This window comes from Thamnophis elegans, chromosome 5, assembly GCF_009769535.1.
Source record: "Thamnophis elegans isolate rThaEle1 chromosome 5, rThaEle1.pri, whole genome shotgun sequence".
Classification (NCBI taxonomy): Eukaryota; Metazoa; Chordata; class Lepidosauria; order Squamata; family Colubridae; genus Thamnophis; species Thamnophis elegans.
In genome coordinates this window covers 64852245-64868546 of record NC_045545.1, presented here as the reverse complement: position 1 = coordinate 64868546, position 16302 = coordinate 64852245, and the positions used below count along the sequence as shown (strand labels likewise).

The 16302-nt window shown below is 38.4% G+C and overlaps 1 protein-coding gene across 2 annotated transcripts in view; it reads left to right on the top strand.

Moving 5' to 3' along the window:
• LOC116509035 (ubiquinol-cytochrome-c reductase complex assembly factor 1) overlaps positions 1 to 15387 on the top strand; it is a 32510-nt gene extending 17123 nt beyond the window's left edge. For both annotated transcript variants that reach the window (XM_032217919.1, XM_032217918.1), the window contains exons 8-10: positions 8513 to 8590; positions 11959 to 12072; positions 12900 to 15387. In XM_032217919.1, coding sequence (XP_032073810.1) covers positions 8513 to 8590; positions 11959 to 12072; positions 12900 to 13034 — 327 coding nt within the window. In that variant the 3' untranslated portion in view covers positions 13035 to 15387. The remainder of the gene's footprint in view (positions 1 to 8512; positions 8591 to 11958; positions 12073 to 12899) is intronic.
• The last annotated feature ends 915 nt before the right edge of the window (positions 15388 to 16302 follow it).

The following is a 16302-nucleotide window of genomic DNA, read 5'->3' as shown; positions in this document are numbered from 1 at the left end:
TTCCACCACAAAACCGCGATGCCCTTATCCGCGCCGACATAAGCGCGGAGGCAAATCCGCGGCGTCCGAAGCGCTAAGAAAAAAACGACCCTACCACCGCGACAACAGCACGGTGACAGAAGGGCATTCTACATGCTTCGTTCTTTGCCTCCAAAGGTAGCCCTCCTCCTCCAGCTGACAGCGGCAGCAGGCACGGGGCAAAGCGGGCTGCCCAGCAGCAGCAGCCCGCAGGAAGGATCCAGCTCAGCCGGGGGGGCAGCAGGAAGCCTGCGGGGGGCCCGATCGGGGCCGCCGACGCTGGCGGCGGAGGAGGACGCCGCAGCGGCTGAGGCTCTCCTGGGGCCGGCGAAGCGGGCTTGCCCGGCGGCGGCGGCCACCCATCCAAGGAGATGTTGAGGAAGAAGAGGGCGGCCTGCCTCCACCAGGCAAGCCCTCGCCGGCCCCGGGAGAGCCTCAACCGCTGCCGCTGCCGCGTCCTCCTTCACCGGCGTCGGCGGCCCTGCTCGGGCCCCCCGCAGGCTTCCTGCTGCCCCCCGCAACTGTGCTGGACCCTTCCCGCGGGCTGCTGCTGCTGGGCAGCCCGCTTTGCCCCGTGCAAAAAACATGTAGAACGCCCTTCTGTCACCGCGCTGTTGGAGCAGCGGTGATGACGCGCGGTGATGACATCGCGGCTTTAGCGACGCGATTTAATCTCCGCTATTTTGCGTAGCGCGGTTTTGTCGTGCCACGGGATCTGTACTTATGTTCTGCAGCCCTCAAACTTTGAAAATTGACAGCATGTTTTGCTACCATGTTGAAGCAGGAAGAAAAATGATACCATAAGCTCTAATGCCCACTTTACATAATTTTTTTAAAATGGCAAAAACCAGCATACCTTTAAATGGCCTTATTCAAGTAAGTGATGCATTTCTGCCTACTTTGAATCATTGTGAATCCATAGTAAATCTCCCCTCTGCTAATGTGAAGTGCCAGTTCTACAAAATTATTCATTCTCTGTTCTAGAACTAAGCATTTTGGTAAAAACCTAGCAGTAAATTCTGTTAAGTAGACCATGCTGATTTTTCTCAGTTACTTTTTCAGTTGCCTCAATGAAAAGATGATGCAAACCTCTTTCTCGGGTACTAGATGGGAGCATTTTCCAGGCTATTTCTTTTCATTATATTCCAATTATTATCTTTACGCTATAACTTGTGGCACAGACTCTCAGCATTTTAATGGTTTATGGTTCTGAAAGCTGTTTAGACCAGGGGTGAAATCAACTTACCTTCACTACCAGTTTGCAAATATGAGCACACATGCCACCTCTGTGCATGCGGAGGACCTTCCGCACATGCGCAGAGCATAAAAAAGCAGGACGTGATGACGTCCAGGTGTGTGGGTGGAGCTTCCCGCTGCTACCGCTACCAGTTCACCCAAACTGGATAGAACTGGCTGAATAGCACCACTGGTTTAGACACCAGTGGTACTTTAGGAAGTCAATGGTACTGTAGTTACGTACATGCTTGTGTTCTCAGATTTATACAAAACGGGCATGGCATGGCCATTTTTAATGTATTTCTTTCTTTCAGCAATAGATTCTGTACTATTGTGGTCTCTTCTTTTGAGTCCATACCCTTGCCCACTTTTATGATCATATAAGTTATTTTTACAATTCGAGAAATTATTTTTCCCCCTGATTTTGTTGTTTGGAAGCCTATGTAGTCAATGCTGTAATTGGAAACTAGGAAACCAGTAGGAGAAACTACATTTGATATCATTGTTCTTTCTCCTGATCTTGGAATACATTCTCTCCATGATGCTTATTTTTACTTTGTGTATAGATGACTGTCTTTTCTGAAAAGCACCTGAACTTGCAAAGTATGTTTTTTAGAGTCAATAATTAGTTACATAACATATTCTCTTTTCTCACAGTAAGTACTAACATTATACAATTATCTTGTGGTCTACTGTCCTTCCTGGGGGAACCTTGACTTGATACCTTCTACACACAATAAAAAATAGGAAAGCCTTTATCCTTAGCATTCTCACATGTTAATTCATTTTCTTACTGTCTCCACAGCAAATGAAATCTTAGATTGAAGGGATGGATCTTTTTTCTCTTGTCCCTTTTTCTTGCTTTTCCAGGGGATAATATATATAATTCACTAACTTTCAATAGTATTATTCTGTTGAATGCTTCAAAACTCACATAAAGAGCCATCTAAAATTGTACAATGAAAACAAATTTTGAATATCATCTATATATACATTAATTTGTGCAATATGAAATAGAAAGAAGCATACCTACAACTTGCTGAGATATCTAAACCATTTTTAATGTTTACTTATCCCTGACCTTCATTTCTTTAAAAATTTCAAGGAGAGTTTAAATCTTGTCGAAAATGTGTGCAAAGATCGGATTTTGAAATTAGTATTCCTTGTGGCAAATAAACGTTTATTTTAAACAAAACATTGCTCTCATGTTGAAGGGACACTGTAATCCCAGTACATCTAAGACTTGTTTGTTCAGTATAAAATCCTGATTTGTAGCTGAGCCTGCCTTAAAAATTGTACAAGATGATAGGAGCAGGAAGGGGCCATCCAGCCCAATATGCCAACCACATTTTAATTTATCTTAATCCTACTTTCCTGCTTTTCCTCCAGACCACTCAAGCCCCTCCTTTTCCAGAAACACATTGAAGTGTTTCTTGAATTCATGTATTGATTCTGCACATGGAGTACAATGAAGTCTTTGTTTTATGTTAGGAAGAGCTATTTATACTCGGTAGCCCCTCTTACCTTCCCTCATTATGACTTGATTTGACTGAAGTTTACTAAGGTTACTTCATATTGCACTAGTAAAGCTGAAAGAATCTGGCTGTAAGTAACTAAAATAAAACTTCCACTCCTTTCTTTGCTTTTCCTGATTTGCCAGAAGATGTCCTGTCCAGTTGTCATAGTTACAATTAATATATTCTGAATTTCATAGATGCCAAAAGTAACAAATTATATAACGAAAAAGAACCTGTAAATTTAATTAGAATTGTTAACCGAATTGAAATCCAAGTATAGGAAGATAATTTATTTCATCCAAGATTGTTTGTGAGCTAACTTCCATAAGAACTTTCCTAAAAATGAAGGTTGTAGAGTAGTACTCTCTAATGATATGTTTTTAAGATAAAGTATCCCAATGTCTTTCTCCCTGTGAAATGTTGAAAGATATCTTCAGGACTGCCTATTCCAGTTAGAATTTGCCTACTGTATATACTCAAGTATAAGCCTAGTTTTTCAGCCCACTTTTTGGGCTGAAAAAAGCCGCCTCGGCTTATACTCGAGTCAGTGAAAAATTTGCCCGAAATGGAGGAGAAAAAGGGGCGGGGCCATGCCGCTGGGTGACACTCGTGAATGGCCCAGTGTCCCTGTGAGTTTCCCCTCCCTCTGTGTCAGTTTGCCGCGCAGCGCGCACCGCACCATCCCCCCTACTCACGTTCTAATGTAATGCAGGGCTGTCTTACGATTCCCCTTCCTCCCCCTCCTGCCGCTCCGCAACAATGTCCCACCTCCTCCTTGTTATGGCAAGCAGCCACATAGCGATGTCCCACCTCCTCTGGTACAGTGATCCAATGATAGGAATCACTGTGCCGTGTGTCATAGGAGGCGGGACATCGCTCCCGCGGCTGCACGGGACATCATCATCACAGCGGGACATCAGCATCATGAGGTGAGTGAAGTATTTCATTGAATACACCGCTAGTTTACTGTTTTTCTTTGAAATAAATATTCAAAAACATTATTGGTATCTATTTTTATTTTTGAAATTTATCGGTAGCTGCTGCATTTCCCACCCTAGGCTTATACTCGAGTCAATAACTTTTCCAGTTTTTTGTGGTAAAATTAGGTGCCTCGGCTTATATTCGGGTCGGCCTATACTCGAGTATATACGGTACTCAGTGTATTCTAACATAGAGTAATTTCTGATGGTCTGTATTTGATGAGAGGAAACATGGAGGCAAGCATTTTCTGTGTTTGCAGCAGCAATCACATCCAGAAAGCACACACAGGTAACTGATTCAGCAGGATTCATTAACTTCTCTTTATATATATAATAACACATGAAGTAATATATACAATATCAAGAGTAGTTCTTCCAATGTGTTAGAGAGGAGAAATTGTAAGTAGGTACAAACAAAGGCAGGCTCAGCAGAGAACTGGTTTCAGTTTCAGTTCAGCAGACTACTTTAAGTTTCCAAACAGTCCTCATTGGCTGACTTAGTTGCTATGCCTATTCATTGGCTGACCTTGTTACCATGTCTCTGCCAGTCATAAATACACTGACGTTTTCTGTAAGAGCTCTCCACCTCAGAGACAAAAGTGATCTCATTGCTCGTAGTCTTTTGAACATTTGTTTAAAGGATTTTGGGGGACAGATTGTCATTCTGAAAGGGATGTGACACTCTGAATGTTGTATCAAGATATATTGTTATTTTAAAATTTTAAAATTTTATTTTGTATGTTGTTTGAGTAGTTGTTTGAATAGTGAACCATTTGGAGTAGGATACAATTGAAGTCTAAAAGCCCCATAAATAAAATATTCACTCCTCATCTTATTGGCATTGGCACTATAGGTTTTGTTTCTGCTGGTTTACCTTCTGGAATTTCTCTGTGTCCCAGGGTGTTCAAGGGTGTCCCAGGCTCAAGATGTGGAAAGAGGCTGTTTCAGGACAATCACATTGAATATCCTTTTTCTTTGAATTCCAGAGACTGGCCAGTTGCTGAGACTATAAAATTGCTGAGAAAATCCCTTAGAGCAACATATTTGGTGTGAATCAATTGCAGTGGTACGGTGCCAATGAATTATAAACTCACCAGAGTGTGGTCTGGCTATGACCAAGGAGTAATCATGATGTCCACTTTCAAATTACAAACCATCTATTTCAAAGTAAAGACTAGACATTTAAGACAAACCCATGGATGTTGTGAATTCCTAAACCATTCCAGACTCCACTCTAAAGACTGAAAACTCCTAGCATTAACAGCCGAAGAATCTAAAAGTAGCCCATTGATAAGAGAGGTGTTCAGGTAGAGGTTTGGGTAGACATGCTAATAAGCAGAAAGGTAAACAGCACGTAGAACAGTACAGATCCTAACTTTTTCCTACAGTCCAGTTTCAAGTACTGATATTCTCATCTGTTCACCAAGATATAAAGAGGACTAAAGTCTGTTGAAAGACCACCCTGGTACCCATCTCTGACTTAAGGTTTATTCCAAATGCTATATATATGCTATACCCAAAAAGAGTAATAGTCACCATTTGATTTTAAAATTTGGTAAAATTGATGCTTCTTTGTTTCTAAATTCTAAATGGTCTTCCCATCTCTGTTGTTAAAAAAATATTGCCTTATATTCCTTTTTTTAACTGATGTGTACTTCCGCATTTTGTTAGAGTAATGTCAATATCCATTGAGGTCAAAGTGATCCTTATCAGTTTTATGTTCTTCTCTTCAGCATTGCTATGATACCATTCTTGTTTATGAAATGCAGGGTGGCGGTGCCTATTTGGAGCATACTTTATAACGCTAACAATTCATTCAGCTTTATGCAAGATCTCACATCTTATCAAAAGTTTCCCTCAGGGAAAAAAATGATAGTTTTCACTTTACCTCGTTGAGAATCTTGCTAATCGATTGATTTATAGAAACAGGCTCTTTCTTTTCAATCTCCTTCATTGAAACCAAAAGTACTGAATTATGTTCCAAATGTGCAAGGTTAGAAAATCCATAAAAACCTTTAAGACTGGCTAACTCCCAATAATGTTTCAAGTTGTGTCAATTAATAAGTGGCCCCCTCTCCCTAATATTATAAAGAAAAATATTTGCCTGATTCCAGAAGACATTGGATGAAAACTTTGCCATAAAGTATCCCTTGTACATATCTGTCATTAGAAATGCGCCAACTTCTTAGAATTCGCAAAGACAGTACTGGTGGTATTGATGAACCATTTGGCTGTTACAACTGAGGAGCAATCTATTTATATAATAATATATAAATAAGTGTTGAAGACTGGAATTCTCCAGGATTCTGGTCAACTTACTCTGTAACATTTTGTGGTTCATTTTTTTTCCTTTTGCTTGAGGGCAGAACTAGGGCAAAGAAATAATTTTTATTCACTTCAGAAAGGTTACAGTAATAAAGAAACTCTTGTTAATATCAAGGAGCATGGCAGCCAGGAGTTTTCACAGTCTGGCATTGTTTGTTTTACCAGCAATTTGGAACCTTCTGCACTCTTAAAATATTGGCAAGAAAATATTTAACTGTTAACTGTTTTGTGGCAAGCATGTCTTGTGTAAAAGAAACCCTTGAAGAAGCAGAATTCTTTTCCTCTACTTTTGAAAGATGTGGGAAAAGTTAAAAATCCTGTAACATATATGCTGTCTTTTATGGATAATTAAAATATCCATTTTAAAAAAAACACAGTCGAGAAATCCGCATGTATAAAAATAACAAGAAATGTAGCAGAAATTACTAATAGATGGATTGGGGGGAAAAGAAGGATAATTAACAATCAAGTGTATTTATCTCTTTATAATATGTTGGATGAAAACGCTGAAATGTTCAAATTAGTCATTACTATATTACCAATTGCTGATTGTAAGAAGAGAAATGAAAGGGGCCTTTGGTATAAGTGCTTTCCCTTCCTTTCTTTCCCTTGGCTACAAGAAGATATTTTGCTTTTGTTTTTTATTAACCATAGTTTAACATAACATCCAAATGGCAGTGCACTGTGATTAGTTACAATTATGATTACTTTGAAATAGACCATTTTCATATATGGATTTGAACCTTACTTGTTTTAATCATAATTGAGCTAATCATGATTTGCATCAGAATGTTACTCTGAAATAAAGTCTTCTTGGGGCTGTGCTGTATGAAAAAGCAGAAAGCATGTACACCCAGTGTTTGTTCCTGTAGGTACTAATCATAATTTAAATGTTATCTCTCAGTACAATGAAGGAATCTTTTCAAAGATATTCCTATGTTGTATATAAAACTAAGAATCTTAGCACATTTTGAATGAGTATCTTTTAACTCCTTAATTCTGACAATCTGGGAAAAATTTCTAAGCTCTAAGATATGCATATTTATCTGCAAATTAAACACTGTTGGACTCATTTAGGCTCATTTGTATCTAAAATTTCACTGTATACCTTCTGAAAGTAATCTCGAGCCATAGATTTCAGTGGCTTTTAATGCATCTATGCTTAATTTATATTTTTGTGGGATTTGGGGCACAGCCCTTAATCTGAAGCCTTCAGAAAACTTCTAGGCTTCTAGAATATTGCCTGTTTTCTCCTAAGATTCCTCACTTACTCTGATCAAAAGCCAATATGAAAGTAAGTCCAGTCCAAGTTGTGGTCTTCACAGATCTATGCAGGACTTATTTTTCAGGAGAATAAGATGTAGCTAACAGCAATTTTACGTCTTCCACTATTCATAACATTTGCGACAGGATTGTAATTTAAAATGTAATTATTGTTGAAAACTAGATGTTGAGATTTGTGCAATTCAGGGAAGATAGGATTGAGACAGACTGTTCAAAGAGTCCTCTCTAAGTTTATTTTCTTTAATGAAGTATTGTGTCTCTAGATTTATCCATAAGAGTTTCTCCATATGAAGATGTTGTTGTTAGTTGCGAAGTCATGTCCAACCCATCGTGACCCCATGGACAATGTTCCTCCAGGCCTTCATATCCTCCAACATTCTCTGGAGTCCATTTAAGCTCACTCCTACTGCTTCAGTGACTCCATCCAGCCACCTCATTCTCTGTCATCCCTTTCGTCTTTTGCCCTCAATCTTTCCCAGCATTAGGCTTTAAAATTGTGTTGTTATCTAAGGTACACTCCTCCTTCTCAATAAAAGACTCATCCTTTTATTTATTAGCATGCTTGCTTAGCTTATTGTTCTCTCAATAATTCTTTTTAAAGGTGCTCCCCTCCTTTTTGCTTTAAAACTGCTATGCAAGGGATATGGTGTAAAGTGTGATTAATTTCTTTGCCTCTTGTAATATTTGTATTTTGTGTTAAATAATCTTTATGGTAACATTTTTATTGTATAATAAAAATGCATCATAAATATATTATAGTTTATAGGATTTGTTTTAAAAATGAAAGAATAATTTATTATGGGTGTGTTAAAGAGAGCTGTTCCCCTTAATAGAAATATTGTTTATTCAGAAGCATATTCTGTTGAGAAAAAATATTGTCTTGAACATGCCTTCAAAGAACAATTGTGGTTGGCTGCCACATTGCTTTTTGTTTAATAATATGGCATACTTTCCATACATTACAAACATATAGAAGCTCTGTGCAAGCATCCTTCTCTTCTATACATCATAAGTCTTTCATTTTGTATAATGTTTTGTTCTGTGCTATCTAAAGCAAGCAAATAGGTAAAAGACTGTAATATTTTGTGCTGTTTTTGCCTCTAATACCAATCTTTCTTCTAAGTCAGAGAACACATTGCTTTTATTTTTCAGGTTAATTCTCTTATCCTAAGAAGAAGTCTGAGAACCTTGACGGAAGTTTTCTATGCATCTATTTTTGGATATGATGAGGTAATGGTAACAGTTAAATTAAAGTTGAATATGCATAGAACAGAAACAAAATATCTATTTGTATTAGCATGAGTTAGGCTTGTTGTGTGGTCAAATGCCCTGAATATTTGTTAATGTTTCCTAATCAGTTTCTGCTATTGGTGAGAGGTGAATGAAGCTAAGAGAATGTGCCGTGGCCACTGGAAAAGCATCATAGATTACAAAATTGAAAAAGCCATTTAGGTCATAAAACTCAACCCCTTGTATTAGAGAAATCAAAAATAAAATAGCCGTGATGGATGCCTGTCTAGTCTCTACTTGAACATCCAGTGAAGAGGACCCCACTCTGTCTGATATCTATAGCATCTCTTTGGGAACCTGATACCAAATTTTTCATAGGAATCTGTATTTTGCTTGAGATTTAACTCAGTGGTTAAATGCAGCACTGCAGGCTACTTCAGCTGACTGCAGTTCTGCAGTTCGGCTGTTCAAATCTCACCGGCTCAGGGTTGACTCAGCCTTCCATCCTTCCGAGGTGGGTAAAATGAGGACCCAGATTGTTGTTGGGGGCAATATGCTGACTCTGTAAACTGCTTAGAGAGGGCTGAAAGCCCTATGAAGTGGTATATAAGTCTAACTGCTATTGCTATTGCTATTTTGTTCTCTGTTGAATTGTATTTGCTTTAATACATGCTCTCGAATAACCCATCACAATGTTGAATCTGCTACCTGGATCTCCTTGTGTCTCACTTGTTCCTAACCACAGACTGATTGCACATTCTGCAGTCCTGTCTATAGCTGTTAGTGCACAATATTATTTTATGTAAAGTAGTCAAGATCCAATGTTGTATTTAAAAACGATATTGTTGTCTACAGGTACTGTAGTCTCCTATTGCCCTTTTTATTTTGTTTTCCTTTTAAATATTTTTTAAAAATAATCTTTATTCTGTTTAGTAAAGCAAATAAGGGCTTCTGTTGAAGTTGAAGTTAGAGGGATAGATTTGAGCAGACTAAAACAAATTAGCTATGGGTTCAGGGATCCACTCTTGGGGATTGTCTAACTTTATCAAATAGGTTTTAAGAACATTCTTATGGTTATCCATATTTTAGCCTCCTCTTCTTTGGACTACTGCAATGAATTTTATATGGGGCTACCTTTTACTACTGTGAAAAAGCTACAAGTAGTCCTGAATCTGCAAATAATTAAGTGATTGGGGTACATTATTGTCATATTTCTACTGGGCAAGCAGCAGCAGCTGCTTATTTGGCTTCCCAGTGAATGTTGTTAGTCATTCATAAGGCCCCTCTTGGACACGGTCAACCTGCTCCATGTCCCCTCATTGAAGACCTGCAATTTTGTGAGTACCTGGTGTGTTCTCTGGTTATGCAATTCTAGTATACAGCTTTGAGTCATGTTACATGTGACTTAGTAATCTAATAAATAAAAATGTAAAGAACAATATTTTTGACTAGGATTTATCTTATTCAAATTAGCTGATCTGGCAACTTCTTCTGGGAAGTAGCACACACTATGACAGAAGAAGACCCATTGCTGGTCTTCCCTACAGAGGTGAAAATGAACAGGGTAGTAATAACCTTTCTATTTAGCAGTCTTGTATAAAAAAATAGCTAGGTGAAGGTAGGAAGTGAAACAGGATCAGATACCTTAAGCATGGCAAGTCCACAGCAATGGGTTTATTATAAATCCTTCATTCTCTATAACCGGGATGGTGTACTTATGGCACGCGTGGCACAGGTGGCACGCAAAGCCATTTGTCAGGGCACACGAGGTGCTGCCCTGTCAGCTGGCCAGCACGCATGCGCGTGCTGGCCAGCTGAGTTCACCCTTTTTAAAAGCCATTTTTCGCCCTCCCTAGGCTCCAGAGGCTTTATAGGAGCCTGAGGAGGGCGAAAAGAGCCTCCCCCTCCTGAAGACCCTCCGGAGAATTCATGAGCTTCCCTGAAGCCTCCAGAGTGCAAAAACCCAGCCCTATGGGCAAACCGGAAGTTTGAGGGTTGTTTTGACTGCTCTGGAGGCTTCAGGGAAGCCTCCTGAAGGTTCCTGAAGCCTCTGAGGGCCTCTGGGGGGTGGGGGGGCAGTTTTTGCGCTCCCCAAGCTCCTATAAAGCCTCTGGAGCCTGGGGAGGGTGGAAAAAGCATGCAAAAAATGGGGGAAAGCACCTGTAGTGCATGCATGCGCCTGGGGTATGTGTTGCACATTGCATTAATGGTGTGGCATGCCCGCACACAACCCCCCCCCGCTCCCCCCACTTATGGCATGTGAGCCTAAAAATGTTCGCCATCGCTGCTCTATAACATTGAGATGGACCTGCTAGTTAATGCACCAGACTAAAAAACCCCTGCGCTTCCCCACACTTATGGCACGCAAGCCCAAAAAGGTTCGCCATTGCTGCTCTATAACATTGAGATGGACTGCTGGTTAAGGCACCAGACTAAAAACCAGGAGCCCAGGAGACTGGTCCGTGCCTTAGGCATGCAAACAAGCTAGGTGACTTTGGGGCCAGTCTCTCTTTTTCAGCCCAATCCATCTTACAGGATTGCTATGGCAAAAATAGGAGGAAGGAATATTAGGTCTGTCACTGCTTTGAGTTATTTGTTTAAAAAGTAATAAAAATAGGATTTAAAAAAATCTAAAACAAAAAAGCACGGGGAAAGTAATCTCAGTGACTCAGTTTGCAAGATGTTTTCTTTCTGCTGTAAGAGGCCCTTTTATGAAAACCTTGTCCAATTTCCCCCTAGACAATCTGTTTGAGACAGCATGTTTCCCACTGTCACTAGCATACCAACCATCTATTTCAGTGGTTCCCAAACTTGGCAACTTTAAGACTTGTGGACTTCAACTTCCAGAATTCTGCTGGCCAGAGAATTCTGGGAGTTGAAGTCCACAAGTCTCTAAGAGCCAAGGTGGCGCAGTGGTTAAATGCAGCACTGCAGGCTACTGCTAGATCAGCAGGTCAGCGGTTCAAATCTCACCGGCTCAGGGTTGACTCAGCCTTCCATCCTTCCGAGGTGGGTAAAATGAGGACCCAGATTGTTGGGGGCAATATGCTGACTCTCTGTAAACCGCTTAGAGAGGCCTGAAAGGCCTATGAAGCGGTATATAAGTCTATTGCTATTGCTATTGCTATTAAAGTTGCCAAGTTTGGGAACCACTGATCTATTTCATGAATTAACTACAATAAAAGATTGGCATGGCCTGAATGATGCTATGTTATTGGTTTGCTTGTTTGTTCTTTCTGTCTGTCATTTCTTCTTTACAACAATCATCTGGTAAATCATAAGTTGCCCCTTTGCTGTAAAGGATTGTCCTATATGAATAACAGCGTTTAAAAGAAAATCTGAGCCTCTTCTTTAAAAATGTATTTTAGGGAATACTCTCAGATGATCATGTACTTGCAGCAGCTATCTGGAGAAATCTGTTTGAAACACATTGCAAGGATCCTAGGCAGCTGGCAATGATGGTAGAATATGTGCGCAAACAGGTAAGCAGCATAGAATTCTTGACTTCCCACACCTAAGGTAAATCATGTTAGCTGCCTTTCTGCTGTATTCTGGCAGGCAGAAATTTTTTTATCCAAGCACACATTTAATGTGTAAATTAATGGAATTCTATTAATTGGGAATTGTTACTTGGGACAGCTATTTAGGAGCTTGGTGTTTCCCAGCAATCCCCGCCAGCAGCTTATCAAGACATTTAGTTCTGTTTCCAGTATTGCACAGCTGCTTTGAGGAGCTTTCTTCTACTGCAATGAAAGAGATGCAGCTGTTTTCATGTTCATATTCCCATATGTTGGGAAGCACCTCTGAAGCTGACTGGGTGCTATTTTAACAATACATTTCCAATTGTATTTTAATTATGGTGAACGTACATAGTTGGTTAGTTTAATATATTATTAGCCACTTTGTATTTATTTAGTATACAGCAAGCCATTTGTATGCTATTTGTTGATAGAAAGGCTGTATGTACATTAAACTAGTAAATAAATAAATAATTGGAGACTGAAATCCCTGTATGTTGGGGAATGGTTCAAAAAATATAAAGAAAAACACTTACCGGGAGGTTTTCAGGGTTCTACCCCTTAGAGTTCCTCCTGATAATCAAGACCCTTTCTGGAATTGTACTATGATAACAAAACTAGAGTATTTCAGTAGAGCAACCAAAACCACATTGACATAAATTGTATTTGAATATTCTTAATAATACTCATTAAACAAATAACAGCCCCATCTCCCATCAATATCCTGAAGGAAGAAATCACCCTTCCAACAAATCTGAAAGTGACTTGCACTATTTTGCTGTGATTATCAGGTGCAGCATCTGGATGCTATGTCAGGAGAAGACCTGCTGCTGTCTGGGGAAGTGAGTTGGCGCCCCCTAGTGGAACCTAATCCACAAAGCATTGTAAAGCCTGTTTCTCCAGTATATAACGATGAAGGACTTTGAATCCTGTCAACCAACTTGAAAATGTTTGCTGTGTATATTACCTTTATACTTGGAACAATTTCTGGAAGCAGAAACTGAGAATTGTTAGGAAAAAGCATAATAAATGCAGTATTGCTATGTTAAAAAGAGTTTGTTCATTTGTAATTATACATTCTAATAAATCTAAATACCATGGTGTTTTTAGTAATGTATATATATATAGTAGCTACTATTTATTTGTGGAGTCTTTTACAGTTATATTATCCCTAGGTCCTGGCACCTCAGAAATTTATCCTTTTGTGGGGAAAATAGCCTATCAACATGAAGAGCAAAATGTTTTCCTCAGCGAAGACAAGGATCAGTTGCCCAAATACTATGATCCTCGAAGCCTGAAAAAGATGCAAAATTTGTACAATATTTTTGTATAAATACAAAAATAGGCAAATATTATCTTGGGAATTGCAAGTATTGAAATAAAGTTTCTTAAAGATTTGCTTGTAATTTCCCATCTCACATCATATTCAATGTAATATATAGAATGGGGAACATTTTCTTACTTTGCAATTTAAGAATAGAACATTTTAATGATCTTATAGAAATCATAACTTTCACAACCAATCTGGAGGTAATTAAAAGAGCATTTATAAATGACTTGCATGTTTTTTAGAAATGCAAATAAAATCAGCTTAGTTTGATCTGATATTGGGGAAGTGGAATCTATATCTTTCCTCCCCTTTCTGATTTTGAAGAAAACTCATTTGCCGAAGCTAGTATTTGCTTTGAAAGAGTAATCCGTATTGAAATTTCACCTACTGATATCTTCAAAGGATGATTGTTCTAGGACTTGTAGGAGGAGAAGAAAAGGCCAAATTAATTTAGCCCCAGTAATGATCAGATTTTTCTTCTAGCGAATGTGATTTGCATTTTTACAAAACCTGTACGTTCAATGCAACTCTAATTTTATCACCTACTTTGGTCCTATTTTACCATGGCTAGAAATTCTAGTATCAAGGTCCATTGTTTGATATTATTAAGATAACTCAAAGGCTTTTTTTTCTGATTTTCTTAGAAATTATCCTGAATTGTTCATATAAAGCAAGTTGAAACATTATTCCTTTTTAGAAGAGAATTTTGTGTTTTTTTATTATTGTCATGGGCAGCCCTAAATATCCTCCTGTTTCGCCTTTTGGGTTTTGTTTTGCTTTAATTGAAAAGTTGTGAGAGATATATTCTCCACAAATTTAGGGTCTGGCTCCACTAAATGTACTAAAATATAGTTGTCTGTTTTACATTTTAAGCAGTGCTTTATTCCAGAAGTTTTATAGCTTGATGTATATATGCATTACAATTGTGTGTTATGTGATCAAGGTTCTGCCAATGCTCTTCTGCTCTTATATATTCTCCAAAAGCTTTTGAGCTGCTATCACACTTTTCTACATGAACTGTGGGGCAAGACTTTTGAAAATGACCAATTCTTTTCAGAAGTTTAAGGAGTTCAAATAACACAATGCTGTTACTGGGTTATTGTATATATTTTGCTCTGAATGATCATGTAAAAAGCCAATACAGAAGATGCTTTATTTGAGAGAAGAAAATTAATGGAAATTCTACCAAAGAGCCAATATCTTTAACTCAATTCAAATGCATAATCTGTTCCTACAACATGTATTATTGGAACTAATGTATCTGTTAATGAAGGTGACCAATTATATTAACCATTTGAATGGAAAGGACAATACATCCATTTGCAAAAATGTCTATGCTGAATGGGGCAAATATGCAATTCTAGATGCTCTATTATTGTATTGGTTCAATTTCCTTTCTGTCCAAAAACTAAATTTGCTAAATGCAATCCCAATCATTTAAATTATTTTTTTCTAAATAAAGCTTACTCAGCTAAATCTATAATAAAATGATGTGCTACTTTTGTAAAAACATTTCAAATCAAGCACTTTTTCCTCAGTTTATTTAAGATGCCTTTGTCGCAAGTTGTGCTATACAGCTTAGATATGAAATAATATGCAGAGTATATGTGAGAGTAACACCTTGCAACTTATTATGGCTGCATTACATTTATAAAACAAGGCTTAGCTGTGGAAGAATCAGCTGATTAATTTTTTTAATATAACTGAAGAACCAAAATAAATTTACTGTGTCTCTTGTTGCTCTGTGAATTCACAGAAAAAAATGAACAAATTGAATACATTAATTCTTAATGTGGATATTAATTAAAACATTTCCCTTTCTGTGTTCAGAGTTGACTTCTTTAGCAGGTGCTGGTTAACACTGAAGTGGCTTGAGAAGCACTAATCTTGGAATAATTTATTGTTGGAACAGTTGTACTAATTTAAAGTGTTGCACTAGGACATAGAAAATTCAAATTCAAGTCCACCATCATGGAAACTCAGTGGGTGACTTTGGGCCAGGAACTCTCTCTTACCTTAGTCTATTACACAGAATTGAAGTGGGGAAAATTTGGAAAAGGAGTTTATGCAGCCTTGAACTCTTGGACAAAAGGTATGATAGAAGTTTAGCCAAAAAATAGCTATGCACGAGTGAATTTAGCGTGCACACACAAAATTTTTGCGTGCACCGAACCAGCGGTAATGCTGGAAGCAACCCACCCCTGATTTAATCGTGTCCAATTCTGAGTCCTTGCCGTTTTCTTGGCAAGGTTTTTCAGAAGTGGTTTGCCATGGCCTCTTTCCTAGAGAAAGTAACTGGCCCAAGCCCACCCAGCTACCTTTGTCCCTAAGGCAGGACTAGAATTCCCATTCTCCCTATTTCCAGCCTGATGCCATACCCACTTTATCAAACTGACTCTGATAAATTAGGAGAACTAATTAGATTTATGATATTAGTCAATATTCTCTAAGAGTTCAAGGGAACATTATCTCCAAGTTTTCTATACCACTAAATGAGGTAGGCTGGGCTGAGAGGAAGAGAACAGCTCTAAGTATCCCAAGAAGGTTTTATGACAGGGTGGACTTGAACTTTGAACCTCCAGGTCCATAACTAATATTTGGCCCATTTGTATCTTTGATTTTCTTAAGCAGGCAGTGTATATTGTCTGGACTTGTATATTGCCTGCAGCTAATCAAAACTAGTGCACTTCACTAGATGTGTGCAGTATTAGCTTATATACCTATTTCTGGTTGACTAATTTAAGAAAATTTAGCATACGTATAAGATTCTTATAAACACGAAAAAAGCTAAACAAGCACATTTTCATAGGCAACACTGAAAGATAATGTAGATACACTTGTTTATTATTTGCATACAACAAAGC